This window comes from Neoarius graeffei, chromosome 15 (assembly GCF_027579695.1).
Source record: "Neoarius graeffei isolate fNeoGra1 chromosome 15, fNeoGra1.pri, whole genome shotgun sequence".
NCBI lineage: Eukaryota > Metazoa > Chordata > Actinopteri > Siluriformes > Ariidae > Neoarius > Neoarius graeffei.
This window is the reverse complement of record NC_083583.1, coordinates 54,372,546-54,391,930: the sequence shown is the minus strand read 5'-3', so window position 1 is coordinate 54,391,930 and position 19,385 is coordinate 54,372,546. Positions and strand designations below refer to the sequence as shown.

Here is a 19,385-nt window from a genome sequence, read left to right as displayed (position 1 = left end):
ACAAAAGGGCAATAACATAACAACAGCCAATCCAAATTCAGATACATTGTGTTGCCAAGTAAAATTGTAATCTGTCAATGTGTAAAAAAAGTTCTAGAGCCCTCGTCCTGTTTTACTGTTAGATCAATCACATATCAGCTTAAGCTAGCATTCTAAAGCTAGTTAAAGATCACACAGAAGAGAGCCGACTCCCCCTGCCAGCCTCATGGAACACAGTGTTTAAGGCTCCGGATGTGTTTTACTTCCATTTATGAGGGAAAGGAACATACTCCCTCCCGACAATCAATGCGTTATTTGCTTGTAAAACACATTTGCAAATTGGTAGAATGAGTTAATCATCACATGCAAGATTTGCAATTAATCAAATGAATTGCATATTATTATTATTATTATTATTATTATTATTATTATTATTATTCATGAATTACTACAGTTCTGAACTTCAAATTTTAAAAGTCTGGACTTTGGAGAGATGATGGATACTCTTTTGGTGGAACACAATGGAGCAAAATATTGTGACCCTCTAATGTTGACCTGAAGTTGGCGCCACTGGGGGTTGGCATTGGGTTTATGTCCCCACCAATGTTAAAGTGCATATCACGGGTAAATTCAGGAGCAAGATCAATGTAATTCTTCTATTTTATATTAAACTTTGGTCAAATATCTGTCACATTTTGCATTTTGTGCAATTTTTTTTACCTTGCGCAATACCAGAAAAATTCAGTTGAAATAAAGCCATTTGAGGTGAATTGGTTCGCCTCTGGAAAAACTTGGCTTTTGGATTTCCCGGCAAACATTGATTTTCGTGACGTCATCTGCGGGACGCCTCCCTCTGAATCCTACGTCAGCGCTGGTTTGTTTATGAGAAAACGACCTGGTGGTTTTCTGCAAATTTCTTCAACGTTATCACATAATTATTAAAATGGTTAACAGATGTATCGTAGGAGGGTGTAGCAACACCAATCTTGATGGGATTAGTACTCATCGTTTTCCAAAAGACCGCACAATGAGAGAGAAATGGGAGCGCTTGGTTTACACAGGCTGTGCACTGAAACCGTGCAAAGCTCTCGCAGCCTGCTGGCGCAAGTGACGTCACGAATCTGGCTCCAGACTCCCTTGGGATTTTTCCAGACGCATTCTGTTATTTTATTTTTTTCTGCTGTAGACAGATGGCCTTGTGCAAAATTACCCTTCTGGATGAGTGTGTAAAGGGACATACTTTCATCTCATCTCATTATCTGTAGCCGCTTTATCCTGTTCTACAAGGTCGCAGGCAAGCTGGAGCCTATCCCAGCTGACCACGGGCGAAAGGCGGGGTACACCCTGGACAAGTCGCCAGGTCATCACAGGGCTGACACATAGACACAGACAACCATTCACACTCCCATTCACACCTACAGTCAATTTAGAGTCAGTTAACCTAACCTGCATGTCTTTGGACTGTGGGGGAAACCGGAGCACCCGGAGGAAACCCACGCGGACACGGGGAGAACATGCAAACTCCGCACAGAAAGGCCCTCGCCGGCCATGGGGCTCGAACCCAGACCTTCTTGTTGTGAGGCGACAGCACTAACCACCATGCCGCCCGGGACATATTTTCATATAAAAAAAAAAAACTAAATTGGTCCAGAATATGCACTTTAATACCAAACCTACACCCTTGCTGTTAACCTAATACAGTGCACGTCTTTGGAGTGTAGGAGGAAACCAGAGCACATGGAGACCATGCAAACTCCACGCACAAAGGCCACGGTTGACTGCCAGGTTCAAACCCAGAACCTGCTAGCTGTGAGGTAACAATGCTAACCACTGCACCACCATCACCTCATGGTCTTATTCATGCACCTGAATAATAAGTAAACCATGAGGTACAGGACTGCGGTGCCTTTTTAGTGCAATAAACCCGTACTTACAAATACTTTGCAAAAGGAAAATACTCCTCTTTCCAAACTGCTTTGAAGGGTGTGTGTGTGTGTGTGTGTTGGAGGGGAATATCCTATCAGCCATAATTGCTGGTGTTTCGTTTGCATGCATGGCCTTTTACCCAGGTTTACAATCAGAAGTCTTTTGTCCAAGGTCCAGGAGCAGCAACACTCAGGCATGAGCCTCGTAGGATACATTTCTGGTGTGTTGCATTAGGCTACAAATTATTCTCCTCTTAATCACGACGACTGAATAAGGCAGTCTCATGTGTTTCGAAACATCTCTCGCTGAGGCACACAGCACTTCAGAGGAAACATTTTTTCTTTTCTTTTCCGCATTCCAGTCATAGCTGCGTAACTGACAAGGCGAGCTATTTCAGCCCTCGCGTCCTAACTGAAACCCTGTTGAACATGTGTCCATTCTTTTCATAATAACGTTTCTGCATTTTAGATGGCTTAATATGTGTAAAACCGGTGATACTTGTCAGATTATATATTTGTAGCTCTGTGTTAGCTTTATCATTGGAATGAGGAACGCACACACCCGTTCCAGGCTTACATATAGAAGAAGCTTAAGATTTAGGATTGCACTTGTTTTCTTTCTTCTCTTTGTGCGTTTTGAAACACGACCACTGGTAGTTTTTGGACTTCAGCTCGTGCCGGAGGGAATCTCCGCCAAGCACTCAAAATTGACCATATATGGTCAGTGACGTTCCCGGAGATACCGATGCGTAATCGGTAATACAGCTACGTAAGAGGCGAAACAAATACATATTTAGCTCAGGGAATGCCTAGAAATAGACCTGCTGTGACCACGTAGGGTAAAAATAATGGAATATAGTGTGAATGTTACTGATTTGGAATTTTTTTTTTGACGCCATAAATGTAAATATCTTGGATGGTGCAAATATCAAATACAAATGTCAATAACTACAAGAATCTCAGGCTACAAGCAATGTTGCAATAAGCTGATAAGATGTTTGCTTATAGTACTGCAGAAAGAGAAATCTGGTCCACCAGTTTAAAAAAAAAAAGTGATGGGGGGGGGTCACCCTGCACATTTTTTTTGTTCTACTGGACAATTCTTAATCTATAGAGGGCAACCTGAATATTGTGACTACCTGTTGTCCTTGGGTTCATCTCTACCTACACTTACACACACACACACACACACACACACACACACACACACACACACACACACACACAAGGCAGATCAGATAACCTTGAACCTTGAACCTGTCCTGTACAATGTTCAGGCCTATTATTATTATCTCATCTCATCTCATTATCTCTAGCCGCTTTATCCTTCTACAGGGTCGCAGGCAAGCTGGAGCCTATCCCAGCTGACTACGGGCGAAAGGCGGGGTACACCCTGGACAAGTCGCCAGTTCATCACAGGGCTGACACATAGACACAGACAACCATTCACACTCACATTCACACCTACGGTCAATTTAGAGTCACCAGTTAACCTAACCTGCATGTCTTTGGACTGTGGGGGAAACCGGAGCACCCGGAGGAAACCCACGCGGACACGGGGAGAACATGCAAACTCCACACAGAAAGGCCCTCGCCGGCCCCGGGGCTCGAACCCAGGACCTTCTTGCTGTGAGGCGACAGCGCTAACCACTACACCACCGTGCCGCCCTATTATTATTATTATTATTATTATTATTATTATTATTATGGCTTCTCCTGTTAGGGGTCACTACAGCAGATCATCCAATTTATGATCCATGTATTTAATTTGGCATAGGTTTTACAGCAGATTCCCTTCCTGACGCCACTCTCCCCAATATATCCAGGCTTGAGACTAAATATGTACTGGCTTGTGCAACCCCAGTGGTTGGATATTTTACCTAATCTGCATGTTTAACTGTAGGAGGAAACCAGAGCACCTGGAGAAAACCCACGCAAACTCCACACAGAAAGGCCCCATCAGCTGTGGTGTTCAAACCCAGAACCTTCTTGCTGTGAGGGGACAGTGCTACCCACTGCACCGCCATTATCAAATAAAATTTACCTTTTTAAGTCTCATCTCATCTCATTATCTCTAGCCGCTTTATCCTTCTACAGGGTCACAGGCAAGCTGGAGCCTATCCCAGCTGACTACGGGCGAAAGGCGGGGTACACCCTGGACAAGTCGCCAGGTCATCACAGGGCTGACAGATAGACACAGACAACCATTCACACTCACATTCACACCTACGGTCAATTTTAGAGTCACCAGTTAACCTAACCTGCATGTCTTTGGACTGTGGGGGAAACCGGAGCACCCGGAGGAAACCCACGCAGACACGGGGAGAACATGCAAACTCCACACAGAAAGGCCCTCGCCAGCCCCGGGGCTCGAACCCAGGACCTTCTTGCTGTGAGGTGACAGCGCTAACCACTACACCACCGTGCCGCCACCTTTGTAAGTGTACATGTTAAATATTGAGCATGACCTGCTAACCTGGAGCAGACACTAATGTGGCCTATACTGTTTATATGGTGATCTATTACCCAACCCCAGTGCAAAAATCTTCCAACAAAAGAGCAAGTTTCTAAAACTTTCAAAATGTTTGTTCCAAACTGTGATTCAAAAAACTATGGATTTATTTGAATGTATGTACACTAAATCACCTCCTAGACCAGGAAGTGTGCCAAAGTAAACAGTCTTGACTGACCTCATCAGTGTCTGTTCCCTGAAGTGTAGTGATGCAACTGCAAAGGATATGATGCTGATACCAGTAGAGGAGGATGTGAACACTCTCCTTCAGCAAACAAAATATTTGATGTCCATTTGTTCTGTTTGTGTAACCTGTCACTTTCCCCATATGAGTATTTGATTGCTTGTGCAAGGTTCCTGGTTTGGTTGTGTGATGCATCTGAACTATTAACCCCTCCTCCTCCCCCCCCCCCCCCCAGTACACCCCTACCAATTCAAAACATTAGTCAAAATCTTCATTTTCACACAATAATTTATTGAAACAGAATTGATGTTCACATGATATAAAAAAAAAACACATATATTACTCTTTTTAAGTTATGTGAAATAAGTTACAAAACAGCATTTCATAATATGCATGATGTCCACAGTGACTCAGACATCCATCCACATGTCTTAACACTGGCCTCTTTGCAGTCATTATTTGAAAGAAAGAAAAAAACAGCTGCATTCCACATGTCTATATAGTAGCATAAAAGATGTTAGTCCAACAAATGAGAAATTGCAATGTTAAGCAATGAAGTCCAGCAGCAGGTGTCCTACAGCTAGGTTTCTACAATGCCGGACAGTCTCTTTCTCTCCCCTTCTGGATTTCTGTCCATGGCTCGTGGGAAACCAAGTGCGCTCCTACGCAACGCGCATGCGGGCACTTAGTCCCCTTTACATGGCGTGGTCCTACGGTTCTCTGTCCTCCTCCTCCACCACCACCGCAAAACAACGCTCCCTCATAGCGGAGGACGAAACTGGGCTGCGAAGCTCAACGTCAGCCCCGAGGAACTTTCCTTTCTGGTTCCTCCAGCTGAACAGGAGCTGACGCAGAAAAGAGAAAGCCCCTCTCGCCTCTTTCTTTCCTTCCGCTCTTCACAGAACCAAACGGTTTTTGGTAGCCGATGATTTTCCGTGCGGTCGCATCCCGTGCGTGCTTTCAGCGCTCGCGGAGGGACAGACAGGGCACCCACTGGTTCCTGCAGCGGCTCTCATCGCAGTAGTTGCCCACCTCCTTCAGCGCTTGGCATTTGAGTGGCTGGCACTGAGGATTCTGCACAAAAAAAAGAAAGAAAAAAGTTAACAAACCATATGACCTGCAGGTTCTAGATCGATAGATAATGCACGCACTTGCGCGGATACTTACAGTGACCAGGATGCAGTGGAAATCTCTAGGCTCTCCGTTATTGTTGCTGTCATCAGAGCTTGGCTCGCCGATGACCTGCGCCAGGCGCCTCAACCCGGACACACGCAGGATATTGATGTCGTTCTCGCAGCAGAAAGCTTGCAGAAGAGTGAAATGAATCTGAAGAGCGATGTCGTCCTCGTCCTCCTCGTCCGTAGCCAGAACACACAGCACCACACTGTCTGGATCTCTGTGATCAGAGGAGATAAGTTCATTGTCACTTTCAGGAAAAAAAAAAAGGCAGTCTTGGCAAACAGGAGAACTAGTGATTGATTGCTCATAGAAGGCAAAATACTTACACATTCATGAGCTTTGCAGATTCGTAAACGCCGACAGTAAGGCAGTCTTGTCTCTGGGCTGCGACCAGCAGCTCCTCTAAGGCTTGACTCACAGCATCCATCCTGGAAAGAACAAAAATAACACTTTGCTAAGCAACTTGACCAAACGTTTGAAGCTTCATGCATGCACGTTGCCTTCAGCTTCATCGGTATAACGGTCTATGCATGCAGGTTTTGCAAAGTTAAAGCCAAACACTTACTTTTTATCAGTGATATTGCATCCAACGACTTCTTCCAGAGTCATGATGTTATCAAATAATCAATAGGCAAATCCAAACGCCTCAAGTGAAACTGAAAATGATAGATTCCGGTAAGAAAGCGTCGTCGAAACAGTGTAAGAATAATCCACATGCGTCTCTGAGAGCTCTTTTAGTCCTGAGTCTTGCCTTGCGTGTGTAGAAGAGTATCGTCTACCGGTTGAGAGCGAAACTCAAGGATTATATTCGCTCTGATATGGGCGTGGTTTCCAACCAACGCTCGTTCTTCCTATTGGTCAGGAAGCAACTGAGAGCCTTCTAGGACCATCTCATCATTGGTGGTTTGCGGATCGTCATGCTAAAGCCCACGTGGGCAGACTGAATCCCCCCCACCACCACCTCTCTCTCTTCTTTTACCTATTGCAGTTATGCAGTTGTTTATGTCACGACTGAGTGTGTTGGAATTTCCTAAGTTTCCCTTGTGCTTTCGCACTGCTGCCCAGTATTTAATTAGAAATTAATTTATAGGCTTAAGCAGGTGTAGAAACATAACGTTATATCTTAGTATATTTAACTTTATTTATGCATGTTATATTTCAGCCAATTCATAGCAAGCAGGTCAGAGAGATCCTATTTCAGTGGCCTATCAAGTTTTTTTTTTTACGTAACGCACTGTTTTCATTGCCAGCCTGCGCCAGCTTTCGAGAAGGTGGTCGGGTTTATCCACGTTACCTGGAACTTTCCTTACGCACTGTTCCCGTTCTAGTCGGTCTAATTATAGGGGGCTGCTGCAGTCACGAGCACGCTGATGTTACTGCTCCTTCATGTGCCCTTGCTATTGCAGGACTGGCCTCCCAAAAGCCTTTTTTATAAGGTCAATTAATTAGGGCATTTGTTTGTTTGTTTGTTTGTTTTTAAAACAAGATTATTATATATGCAAAAAGATACTTTTTGTTAGTACCAGTGACTGGCTGTTTTCTGTACTACTACTACTACTACTACTACTACTACTACTACTACTAATAATAATAATAATAATAATAAAAGAGGGGAAATAATTCATGCATAGCCTATGCTTTACCACTGTGGTGAAACAAATGCCATTAGCCTTAAGCCATGGCTTGGACACGCGCACTGAAAGAACACCTTACTGAAGTGGCGTTAGATAAATCAAATGACTAGCCCATGACGCCCCTTAGTGGATGAGTACATGGGGTTTATGTAGCTCAGGCCTATTCATATCATAACCATGCACAACTAGTGCGGTCCATGATCAGCTACTGCCACCTGGCGGTTAACAAACGTAACTGCATGCTTCCATACGCTTACACTGTCAGAAGTGCATTGTAGGAGCCCATTTCTGTTCACCAAGCTACAATCTACACTAATTTACTACCTAGAGCTCATTATTGGACCTCAAGGTTTAGGGCCAAAAAGGTACATATATGTTCCCAAACAGTATATAAAGGGTGCAAATAAGTCTCTTTAGGTGTACTGCCCCAGTGACAAGCCTTACCCCTAAAGGTACTTTATTTTCTGAGAGTGTAACCGTTTGTATTTGATATAGAATATAATGTAATATAATATTTGTTATAATAAAGGCATGCATTACATTTGCATTTTTAAAGGGATTGATATTTGTCAGCTAGCGCCATCTGGCGGGGAAGAAATGTTATCAAGAGAAGAATGAATCAGAATCATTCAGGTAATCGTTTTGGATTGGAAATATGAATAATAAGCACAGAATAGGTTAATTAAACCTTTAATTGGTTATTTAGATCTTTAATTGATTATAAAGACAATTATAATCGCGAGCTGCAGACTGTTTCTTTCCTCGATGGGATGACACTAGTGAGCAACGTTTATTTGACACCCCCATAAAAACGTAATATACAGGAAGCACGTTGCATGGAAGCCGGATGGGAAATTTGGTCCGACGTCCCCCTCGTGCTTAAGACGGTGGTCGTGCTGCCACCATTGTCCTCCAGGGAACCCCTGCAGCTGTGATACGCACCATTACACACACCTAGAAAACAGCCATGGTACACGACACCTCCGATCATCACTGACAAAAACACATAGGATAAGATAGAATAAGATAAGATAGCCTTTTATTATCCCGCAAGGGGAAATTTTCATTGTTACAGCAGCAAAATATATAAAGAGAAAAAGATAAGGCAGTGAAGGAGTAGTGTAAAAGTACTAAGTATACAAAAAAGGATATATACTCACAGCAAGGAGGTTCTGGGTTCGAGTCCAACAGCCGACGGGGGCCTTTCTGTGTGGAGTTTGCATGTTCTCCCCGTGTCTGTGTGGGTTTCCTCCGGGTGCTCCGGTTTCCCCCACAGTACAAAAACATGCGGTTAGGTTAATATGGGGCGGCCTTGGGCTGAGGTGCCCTTGAGTGAGGCACCTAACCTCCAACTGCTCCCCAGGCGCTGTTAGCATGGCTGCCCACTGCTCTGGGTATGTGTGTGTGCTCATTGCTCACGTGTGTGTGTTCACTGCTTCAGATGGGTTAAATGCAGAGAGGAATTTCACAAGCGTGTGATGAATAAAGTTGTGCTTCTTCTTCATATATAAAAGAAATAAACTACAAGTTTAGATATAAAAAATTAACAAATTTGCATAAATTAACAGGTTGGCAGATATACAGTTAACATAAGTGTATTACGAAGGTGGAATTGCACGTGTAAGTATTGCACAGGTATTATTACCAGTATTGGTAATATTGCACAAGTAAATAGGTATATTTTAACAGTGTGTAGCTAGCAGTTCGCTGTAAAGTACTGATGCTAATAGTGCACACAGTATACATTCAGAGGGATTTCTATGGATGTAGAAGTGATCTGGACAGTATTGGACAGTACCGATATTAGGTCTGACTGATGTCTTTGGAAATATGCAAATGATAACACATTGCATTTACACTTAGCCCACATTAGCCTATTAAGCATCTGTAGTATGTTAGCTGTATGCTATGACGTTTCACTTTAGTGTTTGAGAACGAGTCGGTTCTTTGAATCGGTTCTTTGAAGCAGGAGGGAAGCGATTTGTGATCAGACTAGCTGGAAATAAAGCTTTTGTAAAGAAGCATAGATACATCACATTAATGTAAGGGTGTTTAATGTAATTTGTAACGCATTGCTGACTTAAATAAAGATAAATATTTGCCTATTGAAAATAAAGCGTAGCTATAAAATGCAAAATAAGGTTATTTTGATCATTTTAGGTTCGAATAAAATTTCCATGAATAATTTCCTAGGCCAAGATGAACAATCGCCGAACAATATTGCAAAGTTTGTTAGGTTTATTTAAAAAAAATAAAATAAATAAAATTCAGCCGTATGGGAGCCGAAAGAGTCGGCTCTTACGGTTCAGTTCAGCCAAATGATCCGACTCACTGAAAAGAGCCGAAACTTCCATCACTATTTAACGTGTCTCTGTGCATCGCCCAATCGTCGCTTTCTATCAATTGTGACGTCAGCAAATTTAAAACTCAGGGTTGTAAAGGGCTTCACCTGGGGTTATGGGTTTTCTGCTGAGAGACAGGAGAAGCAGTTTGAAAACTCAGCTGTGTTACAGTAGTTTATCAATAGTAGTTTGACTATTTCAGCCAGTCGGAACCAAACTGATGACTCTTATACAGGCTTCTTAAGTTTTTGTGTTGAAAAACGTGTATTATGTGTCTTCAGGATGTCTTCTCCCATGTTTACTGACATTGTTCATTGTAAAGAGAATATGCTTTTGAGAGGTTTATCCTGCTGCACTGACGATGGGCTAAATGACAGTTTGGATGGGTAAGACTTAAGTTTATTCATGCCATGCAATAATCTGATGCTTGTTGGCACTGGTAATAGTTACCATTTGGTTTGTATTCAAGCCACAAATGAACATTGGGTTACAGGAGCTCAGCAGAACTGACTGATGTGTTTGAAGAGGAAGGATGTGAAGGTGAGGTTTGGATTCCACCATCAAGTGAACTGAAAAGCAAAATAGCTGCCCAGCTTGAGTATTATCTCTCTGATGAGCATCTTGAGGCTGATGCTTTCCTGTTAAAGCATGTCCAGAGAAACAAGATGGGTTATGTCAGCCTGAAGTTGTTGACTTCATTCAAGAAGGTTAGTCTGAATACTTAAGGCTACTAGGAAAATAATTGCTTGTACCCTCAAAGCCTTTTTTAGGTAGAATTCCTCAACTGCAAAGCGTTTGCCTATTAGACAGGGTTCCAAGTTGAACCTCTTCAAGGAAGTTAAAAACCTCATGTGGAACTTTTTTTTTTTCCTCTGAGTGTACATGTAGTAAATCATGATGACTGGATGTTCTCTGTCACTGAACTAACCAGAATTAACAACCTTAACTGACAGCTTGATTCACCTTTTTACTTTGACTGACAGATACGGGATCTGACACGCGATTGGCGCACTACTCTGGCTGCTGCCCAAACCTCTCTGCACCTGGAGGTGAATGAGATGGGAACCAAGGTACGACGGAGAACACCGATCCCTGACCGCCTGCTCTGCATCCCCACCACAAAGCTGCTGCTGGTTTGGAACTTCCTGGCCCATGCTAATTCTACAAAGTTTGAGGACAGTCCGTCATCTAAAATGGACCAGCAAGGAATCATGGAGACTGTCACGCACATGCTTGCTTCACATGGCACAATCACTTCTCTTCGTATCCTCCGCCCAGGAAAGGAGATCCCTACTGAGCTCAAACGCTATACCAAAAAACATGCCGAGCTTGGGCGAAAACTGTGTGCTGTGGTTGAATACGAGTACTTCGATGGGGTGCGCAAGGCATATGAAATTCTTAAAACCGAGGAGGAGGCGCATGCTGGGAAAGGTATCCGTGTGGCGCTCCTTGGAGGCCAGGGACAACGGAGGCAAGGGAGTAGCCAGAGCCAAGCAGAGGAGGAATTGGAAGAGGGCATGGATACTGACTACTCTGTAAAGCAAAACCGGATGTCCAAGAAGCACTTGTACTGTCTGGAAGATTCTGTTTTGTACAGTTCCTCAGAGTCCGACTTTGCTCCAGCCTCACCACGTCCTAACCGTAGAGTCTCTCGCCCTAAGGCTCAGTATGGTAGCCCCCTGGCCATCCCACAGGCTTCTGTTTCCCATTCCGACCCTTATCGGAACCCTCTGGGCAGTCCGTTGGGCAGTCCTCTCTTGCCAAACAAGCTTTTTATTGGAGGTCATGCTACCTCACCACTAGCCACTTCTCCATTAAGCAGCACTCCTACTTTGTCCTGTAACTCATCATACAACCGAAGCAAGTGCTCAGGTGACTTCTCACAGGACAGCTCTGGAGGAAGTCCATGGGTCCAACGGCGCAAAAATGCTGCACAGGCTTTTTATCCAGAGAGAAGCTGCCCCTCGTCTCCAGATCGGATAAAAGGAGCTGTCAGTGTGATAGTTGTGCGCCAGCCATTGGGCCCTGATGGCACTAAAGGTTTCTACAACTGCATTGGAAGAGGAAAAGTGCTGCTGCCACAGTAATGCGCTGGTGGATTTTGTGGGTTGATCTGCAGTGGAAAATATTTTTAAACCAGTGTTCAATTAATGCTATTATCAGCAATTATATCCACAGTAGTGTTCCTTTATGGTGTCATTGGGTTTTTGTATTTAAATTAAATAAAGGTTGTAATCAGTACTTGGTGTGAATTAATTAGAATGCCAATTTATGTATTTTCTACTGCTTTCTTGAGACATTGTACACTCAATCTCATCATGAATAGTTTCCTGTAATGTTGATGCAAAAATATATTCACTGAATTAATGACTGGAGACTTAATGTTCAACAGCATTTGTCAAAATGGCAGTAAATGAGCCATTATAGAATAGCAAAATAGTTTAATGTAGAATAAATAATTCCATAGACCAAGTGCTAACATCTGAGGCACCAATTAACTTTGTAGAAAATAAAAGGTAACACACACATGCCCTGATAACACAAGCACTGTGCCATGATGCAATAGCACACTTCACCTTTGCATAAAACAAAGTAAGATATTCAAATTTTTTCTAGCCGTAAAGTTCCAAACAGGACAGTCGATAGCTAGAATATGTGCAACAGTTACCCACTTGAATGACTCATTTTGAGGGATAAGTGAAAAACCAACACATTGATTAAAGTGGAACCATTCATCTTAAAACTTGTCCGTGTTCAGACTAAATTCAATATGTAACTGAAAATAAAATGGATTTTTGTGACCTAGAATTAATATTACTAAGAGGATGACAAGGGGAATTACAACTGAATAAAGCATTTACAAATCATGTGAAGATTATATGGAACCAAACCAACCAACTGCTGTCTGACATCTGAATGTATGTATGAGTAACATTTGCATAAAAATGTTAGTGGCACAGATTCAAATATGATGCAATAAGGAATGTAGATCATGTACAATATGGGTGAGGCTTCTCATGTTCTTGCCTTATTGAATTATTCCCAAATGATAACTTTATCAAAAATGTACTTCAGCTTTTTTTTTTTAGTCAAGTCTTAGAAAAACAAATGGTTACATGTGGATTTATAGGGTTATTACTGTCTTAGGTTACCATATTTAAAACTGCTTTACAGAGGTGATGTCATGGGCACAGCTTGTTGAATTATACCCATAGTAATTTTTTTTTTTTAAAGGAAATTAATTGGACTGGATACACATTTGGATGAAAATCAACCAAAAGCCAACTAACGCTTCTCATAATGGACAAAGTTCCACGTCTGTTCTACTAAAGACAAAATATGGAAATAAGTCTTTTCATACTGTCGTTCCAAACATTACACCCTCGAGCTCTGGATCGTCCATGTCATCTTCACTGAGCGAAAAGTCTTTGTGATTGGACAGGCCACAGGGGCTGCAGTTAGACTCTCCATCCGTGAGTGAAGTGTCTGCTGTGGTGTTTACTAAGTCAATAACAGGCCCCATTCTCTCAGCCTCGGCCATCTGGGCCAGCATGCTGTCTAACAGAGGACGGCTTTTGCAGATGTTGTCCAACAGCTGGCAGCGGTGCTGCAACTGCCCAATCAGGGAATCTTTCTCTTTCACCATGTGCTGGAGTTTCTGAATGGATTCTTCTGACTGACAAAGCTTCTCATGGAGGTAGGAAATCTCCCTTGCAAATGGAGTGGGGGAGGGGGAAAAAAGAGAGAGAGACACTACTTGATCAAACCTGATGATGCTGGTTTAATAGATTTTAAATTTTGTCACTTTGGATGAACATGTGAAAATTCATAACATGAGTTTACACTCCGTGACCCTTTTATGAGGTATACCTAGAACATAGCTATGTTAATTAACCCTTTGATCAGATACACAGCATATCAGTGCATTTTCTTGGTATATATTGGTTTGTCAGCTCCCTCTCTACCTCATCCATCACTGGAAAGAGATCACACCTGAGTAGATAGTATCCTCGGGGTGATGTGTGTGTGGTGCTGGTACAAATGCATGACACACATTATTACCAGGATTCCCCCCTCTCAAAACAGTTGCCCAAGCAAAAACATACAACCACAGGATCAGTGTCGGTTGTATGTTCTTGACACTGATCCTGTGGTTGTACGTTAAATCAGAAACTGGCATTGATCACAGGGCTAGAGAACAAACACAAAATTGGCACGAAGGAAATGAACTACTCTTTGACTACACTTCTATAATGGATGTTTAAAAACCTCAGCAACAGTGAGATACCCGATACACTCATACCAGTGCAACAGCCTGAAAACTGAAAATAGTTCAGATAAAAACAAACATTCCCCAATAACAAAAAAGTTTTCGCTAAGCCAGTTATGGTCCATTTTCAATAACAGAAAAGGGACTGCAGAGCAACAATCAGTAACTGCAGAATGGACAATAAGTATGTCAACTTTTGTGTTCCGTTTTACTCACAGTGGAACAAATTTATATTATTTGGTGCATCTGCTACACACACACACACACACACACACACACACACACCTTACATTTATATTACACAAGTACCATGTTGACCAGAGAATAAAACAGACTACTATAATGAAACAAATCACATTACACCAACCAAATGTGAATTCAGTCTGACCTGTTCATACTTGGTTTTAAAATACGTCTTGGGCGATCTGATTGTTGACAGCACTAAATACAAGTGTAAATTACCACCAAGATGCATTCAAGACACATTTCACTCAAATCACTTGTCGAGGTGGTCTGTGACGCATTTGACCATGTATCTTTTGTAGTGTAAACACGTCCTGACGGTGTCCCCAAAAGTATGTAACGGGAAACTCCGTTATCAATGCAGGACGCTGTGCATCAACTCTTGAAAAAAAAAAAAAAAAACGGAGAGGATCACTGATGTACATGGTTGAGTGCAAGAAATTAATGAAGATATGATGCAGGTTTAACATTTTTAACATAACTGTGTACGGGGCCCTTTGACCTCCTAGCAGAAGTGATGTAAGCAGTGGTCAGCTGGACAATAGACAATGGTGATGTAGCTCGGCTGTCCACTTGTAATCCGATCACCCAAGAGGCATTTTAAAGCCAAGTGTATCCAGGATCACACATGTGCGCGCACAACCCTGGTGAAACAGGCAGGTTGGTTATTTCAGATATTACCCGGCTTGGTTAACATAACCTGGCAAGGCAAGTTTATTTATATAGCGCATTTCATACACAGTGGCAGTTCAATGTGCTTTACAGAGGTAAAGGCAAAACAGTAAGCAATAGAAAATAAAATGGCATAAAATAAAGGGGGAAGAAGAGAGAAAAATAAAAAATGAGAATAAACAATAGTAGAAATAAAGTAATAAAATGAAGTAAAAGTTCAGTAAAAACAGCAGAATAAAATGGAATAAAAGTTAAGCTTAAAACATGCAAAGACTGTAAAAGTTTAAAACATGTAAAGATGATATTTATCAGTTAGCAAAAAGCATCTGAAAACAGCTTGGTCTTTAGTCTAGATTTGAAGCTGCCAACAGCAGGAGCATTTTTGATGTCCTCTGGGAGTTGGTTCCATCGCTGGACTGCATAGTAGCTAAAAGCTGCTTCATCACACTTTGTTTTAACAACAGGTTTTACCAGTAAATTTTGCTGCTGCGATCTGGTAGATCTGATTGGGTTAGGCCACTGCAACATATCAGAGAGGTAATTGGGCCCTGTACCATTTAGAGATTTGTACACCAGCAGCAATGCTTTAAAGTCAATTCTGTAGCTTACTGGAAGCCAGTGAAGGGACCTTAGAATTGGAGTAATGTGCTCTGTTCTTTTTGTTCGTGTGAGAACCCTAGCTGCTGCATTTTGAATCACCTGAAGTCGTTTGATGGTCTTTTTTTAGCAGGCCTGTGAAAAGGCCATTGCAGTAATCAACCCTACTAGAGATGAAGGCATGTATAAGTTTTTCCAGATCATTTTTTGACACAAGTCCTCATCTCATCATCTCTAGCCGCTTTATCCTGTTCTACAGGGTCGCAGGCAAGCTGGAGCCGATCCCAGCTGACTACGGGCGAATGGCGGGGTACACCCTGGACAAGTCGCCAGGTCATCACAGGGCTGACACACAGACAACCATTCACACTCACATTCACACCTACAGTCAATTTAGAGTCACCAGTTAACCTAACCTGCATGTCTTTGGACTGTGGGGGAAACCGGAGGACCGGTTTGAAAAAAAAATTTGAAGAAAATTTTGTGACATCCAGTTGTTGATTTGGTTGATACACTGGTAGAGGCATTCAAGGGGGGCATGATCATTAGGTGATTGAGCAAAATAAATTTGGGTGTCATCTGCATAGCAGTGATACAAAATTGAGTTGTTCTCAATAACCTGTGAACAGTACATCTACTGAGAAGTAGATAAGAGAACACAGGGTTAAACAACATCTGCCTTATGATCATATGCCTTATGCCACTACCGTTCAAAAGTTTGGGGTCACCCAAACAATTTTGTGTTTTCCATGAAAAGTCACACTTTTATTTCCCACCATAAGTTGTAAAATGAATAGAAAATATAGTCAAGACGACATTTTTCTGCCCATTTTGAGCATTTAATCGACCCCACAAATGTGATGCTCCAGAAACTCAATCTGCTCAAAGGAAGGTCAGTTTTATAGCTTCTCTAAGGTGAGGTTTACATTAGACCGTACCAGCGGATCATCAGATTAACGTTTTTAAAACGATTAGCGTGCACACAGCAACACCAATACACGATTCGCGTGCACACAGCAACACCAATACACGGATACGCTCGGCTCCGCAGGCATCCTGCGCTCCAAATCACTCCGCCCTGAACAGCAAGTGCCCTCTGGAGGGTGCGCACTCCGGCCCTGCGCAGCTCACAGAGCGCGCGAGTATAGCGCACGAGCAGTGATTTGGGACTGAGCCGCTGTGTGTGTGATCCCAGCGCATATCACTTACCACTTGCAAGTGGAAGGATGGCAAGCCTAAAGACAATCATAACTACACAATGGGCAGTATTTGCATCAGTATTTGCAGTATTTTCATACTTTTATACTCTTTAATGAAAGGTGATACAAGGCGGAAGTCCGCGCCATTTTTCAGCAGTCGCGTCACATGACCAACGCCAGCGAATCAGGAAGGTGGATGTCACAGTGACGTTGTCCAATGACGACACCAGCTAGAGCTCAGCACAGCGTATCCGCGTATTCTCAATGTTTACACAGCACCGGACCAGACACGATCTGGATTGAATACGTGGACCCTGGCGGATTCCCGTTTCCCGGCGTTTCCAGGCGTTTTAATGTAAATGGACAGTGCATCCGCGAAGAAAACGAGACAGATACGGTCTAATGTAAACTTGGCCTAAAGAGCTCAACTGTTTTCAGCTGTGCTAACATGATTGTACAAGGGTTTTCTAATCATCCATTAGCCTTCTGAGGCAATGAGCGAACACATTGTACCATTAGAACACTGGAGTGAGAGTTGCTGGAAATGGGCCTCTATAGACTTATGGAGATATTGCACTAAAAACCAGACATTTGCAGCTAGAATAGTCATTTACCGGGGCGGCACGGTGGTGTAGTGGTTAGCGCTGTCGCCTCACAGCAAGAAGGTCCTGGGTTCGAGCCCCGGGGCCGGCGAGGGCCTTTCTGTGCGGAGTTTGCATGTTCTCCCCGTGTCCGTTTCCTCCGGGTGCTGCGGTTTCCCCCACAGTCCAAAGACATGCAGGTTAGGTTAACTGGTGACTCTAAATTGACCGTAGGTGTGAATGTGAGTGTGAATGGTTGTCTGTGTCTATGTGTCAGCCCTGTGATGACCTGGCGACTTGTCCAGGGTGTACCCCGCCTTTCGCCCGTAGTCAGCTGGGATAGGCTCCAGCTTGCCTGCGACCCTGTAGAAGGATAAAGCGGCTAGAGATAATGAGATGAGAATGAGATAGTCATTTACCACATTAGCAATGTATAGAGTGGATTTCTGATTAGTTTAAAGTGATCTTCATTGAAAAGAACAGTGCTTTTCTTTCAAAAATGAGGACATTTCAAATCAAAGTGACCCCAAACTTTTGAACGGTAGTGTATGTACAGGATATTTGTCGTTTACCTGTCCTTATTCTCGGTTATTTCCTGTGTTGCTGCCCTGAGTTGTTCGTCTTTCCGGATCAGACTCTCTGCCTGCTCCCTCAGCGTGTTCTCGGCTGCCTCCAGTTTCTGCTCCAGATCTGCGACTCGCCTGTGCAGAGCAGCCAGATGTGCGTTCGCTTCCCTTATTTGTACCGGTGATGGAGACGACATGTCAACGAACCTGTCAGAATAGACTCGAGATCAGTCGGTCAGCGACTATTATTAGTGTGATTAGCCAGGAGGAACATACACAACAACATCAGTGACAGCTGTTAGCTAGCTAGCTAGCTAGCTATCCATCCTTCACCCTACATACTTACCCTTTCAGTCTGCCCCGATTAGCAGCCTGCTATTAGCTGAGTCGCATGCACAAGAACTGTCCAAGCAATTACTTCAGCTTCATTGGCACTACGCGGTGACTTTAGCGTAGCAAGCTAGCTAACTAATAGCTAGCTAGCTATATTTTAGCCTTTCAGCCTTTTCTCGAAGCATTGATGCTCCAAATCAACGTCACATCACCGCCTATCTACTTACAAGAATACTATTCTACAGTTATTAAATATTACCATACATTCATTAAATATAACTACTATAACACCATTGGCTTTAAAGCTGCTCCTGTTTTTCAATCTCTCGCAACAAGCTAGTCATGTGTCGTTCGAAAACGAGTCGGCTCATGAGCCGACTCGCATGAGTGCACCCTCTTTGAAAAGTAACATTTTAAACAATATCTCATCTCATCTCATCTCATTATCTCTAGCCGCTTTATCCTTCTACAGGGTCGCAGGCAAGCTGGAGCCTATCCCAGCTGACTACGGGCGAAAGGCGGGGTACACCCTGGACAAGTCGCCAGGTCATCACAGGGCTGACACATAGACACAGACAACCATTCACACCTACGGTCAATTTAGAGTCACCAGTTAACCTAACCTGCATGTCTTTGGACTGTGGGGGAAACCGGAGCACCCGGAGGAAACCCATGCGGACACGGGGAGAACATGCAAACTCCACACAGAAAGGCCCTCGCCGGCCCCGGGGCTCGAACCCGGGCCTTCTTGCTGTGAGGCGACAGCGCTAACCACTACACCACCGTGCCGCCTAAACAATATCTCAATGAACACAAACAATTTCCAAAAATGTTGACAAAGTTTAATATAACATCTGTTTAACTTATAACGTGAAAGTAAGATTAATAATATAACTTAGATGACACATTTTTCAGTTTTACTCAAATTAGGGTGGTGCAAAAATGAGTACACTCCACAACAAAAACTACTACATGTAGTAGTTTTTGTTGTGGAGTGTACTCATTTTTGCACCACCCTAATTTGAGTAAAACTGAAAAATGTGTCATTAGGGTGTGTCAGTAGGGTGTAAACGACAATGACACACTAATGACACACTAATGTGTCACTAGCTCAAATTAGGGTGGTGCAAAAATGAGTACACCCCACAACAAAAACTACTACATGTAGT

The 19,385-nt window shown here is 43.0% G+C and overlaps 4 protein-coding genes across 5 annotated transcripts in view; 1 reads left to right on the top strand and 3 right to left on the bottom strand.

The window, feature by feature from the left end:
- LOC132899027 (cystinosin-like) overlaps nt 1–19,385 on the bottom strand; it is a 260,058-nt gene that overhangs the window by 9,432 nt on the left and 231,241 nt on the right. The window lies entirely within an intron of this gene.
- gadd45ba (growth arrest and DNA-damage-inducible, beta a) lies at nt 4,871–6,542 on the bottom strand. The gene is made up of 4 exons (XM_060940580.1): nt 6,345–6,542; nt 6,106–6,207; nt 5,768–5,996; nt 4,871–5,674 (listed from the first exon to the last, which is right to left on the bottom strand). The coding sequence occupies exons 1-4, from the start codon at nt 6,386–6,388 to the stop codon at nt 5,561–5,563; spliced, it is 489 nt and encodes a 162-aa protein (XP_060796563.1). The 5' UTR covers nt 6,389–6,542; the 3' UTR covers nt 4,871–5,560.
- Nucleotides 10,038–11,842, top strand: larp6b (La ribonucleoprotein 6, translational regulator b). Its single transcript, XM_060940579.1, has 3 exons — nt 10,038–10,141; nt 10,249–10,462; nt 10,739–11,842. Exons 1-3 carry the CDS (start codon nt 10,038–10,040, stop codon nt 11,840–11,842), a joined length of 1,422 nt encoding a protein of 473 aa, XP_060796562.1.
- Nucleotides 12,177–18,579, bottom strand: LOC132899611 (vimentin-type intermediate filament-associated coiled-coil protein-like). 2 transcript variants are annotated; one of them, XM_060941649.1, is made up of 3 exons: nt 18,230–18,579; nt 17,890–18,090; nt 12,177–13,465 (listed from the first exon to the last, which is right to left on the bottom strand). In XM_060941649.1, the coding sequence occupies exons 2-3, from the start codon at nt 18,078–18,080 to the stop codon at nt 13,111–13,113; spliced, it is 546 nt and encodes a 181-aa protein (XP_060797632.1). In that variant the 5' UTR covers nt 18,081–18,090; nt 18,230–18,579; the 3' UTR covers nt 12,177–13,110. The 2 variants fall into 2 exon arrangements, with proteins under 2 accessions (XP_060797632.1, XP_060797633.1); XM_060941650.1 differs by having other exon boundaries at nt 17,890–18,579.

Coding starts and splice junctions, on each gene's coding strand:
- gadd45ba (XM_060940580.1), bottom strand. CDS start 6,388: ATGACTCTGGAAGAAGTCGTTGGATGCAATATCACTGATAAAAA. Junction 5,997..6,105: donor TCTGCAAAGCTCATGAATGT/GTAAGTATTTTG, acceptor CTCTGATCACAG/AGATCCAGACAGTGTGGTGC. Junction 5,675..5,767: donor TCCACTGCATCCTGGTCACT/GTAAGTATCCGC, acceptor TTTTTTGTGCAG/AATCCTCAGTGCCAGCCACT.
- larp6b (XM_060940579.1), top strand. CDS start 10,038: ATGTCTTCTCCCATGTTTACTGACATTGTTCATTGTAAAGAGAATATG. Junction 10,142..10,248: donor CTAAATGACAGTTTGGATGG/GTAAGACTTAAG, acceptor ATTGGGTTACAG/GAGCTCAGCAGAACTGACTG. Junction 10,463..10,738: donor TGTTGACTTCATTCAAGAAG/GTTAGTCTGAAT, acceptor TTTGACTGACAG/ATACGGGATCTGACACGCGA.
- LOC132899611 (XM_060941650.1), bottom strand. CDS start 18,080: ATGTCGTCTCCATCACCGGTACAAATAAGGGAAGCGAACGCACATCTG. Junction 13,466..17,889: donor ATAACCGAGAATAAGGACAG/GTAAACGACAAA, acceptor TCCATTTGCAAG/GGAGATTTCCTACCTCCATG.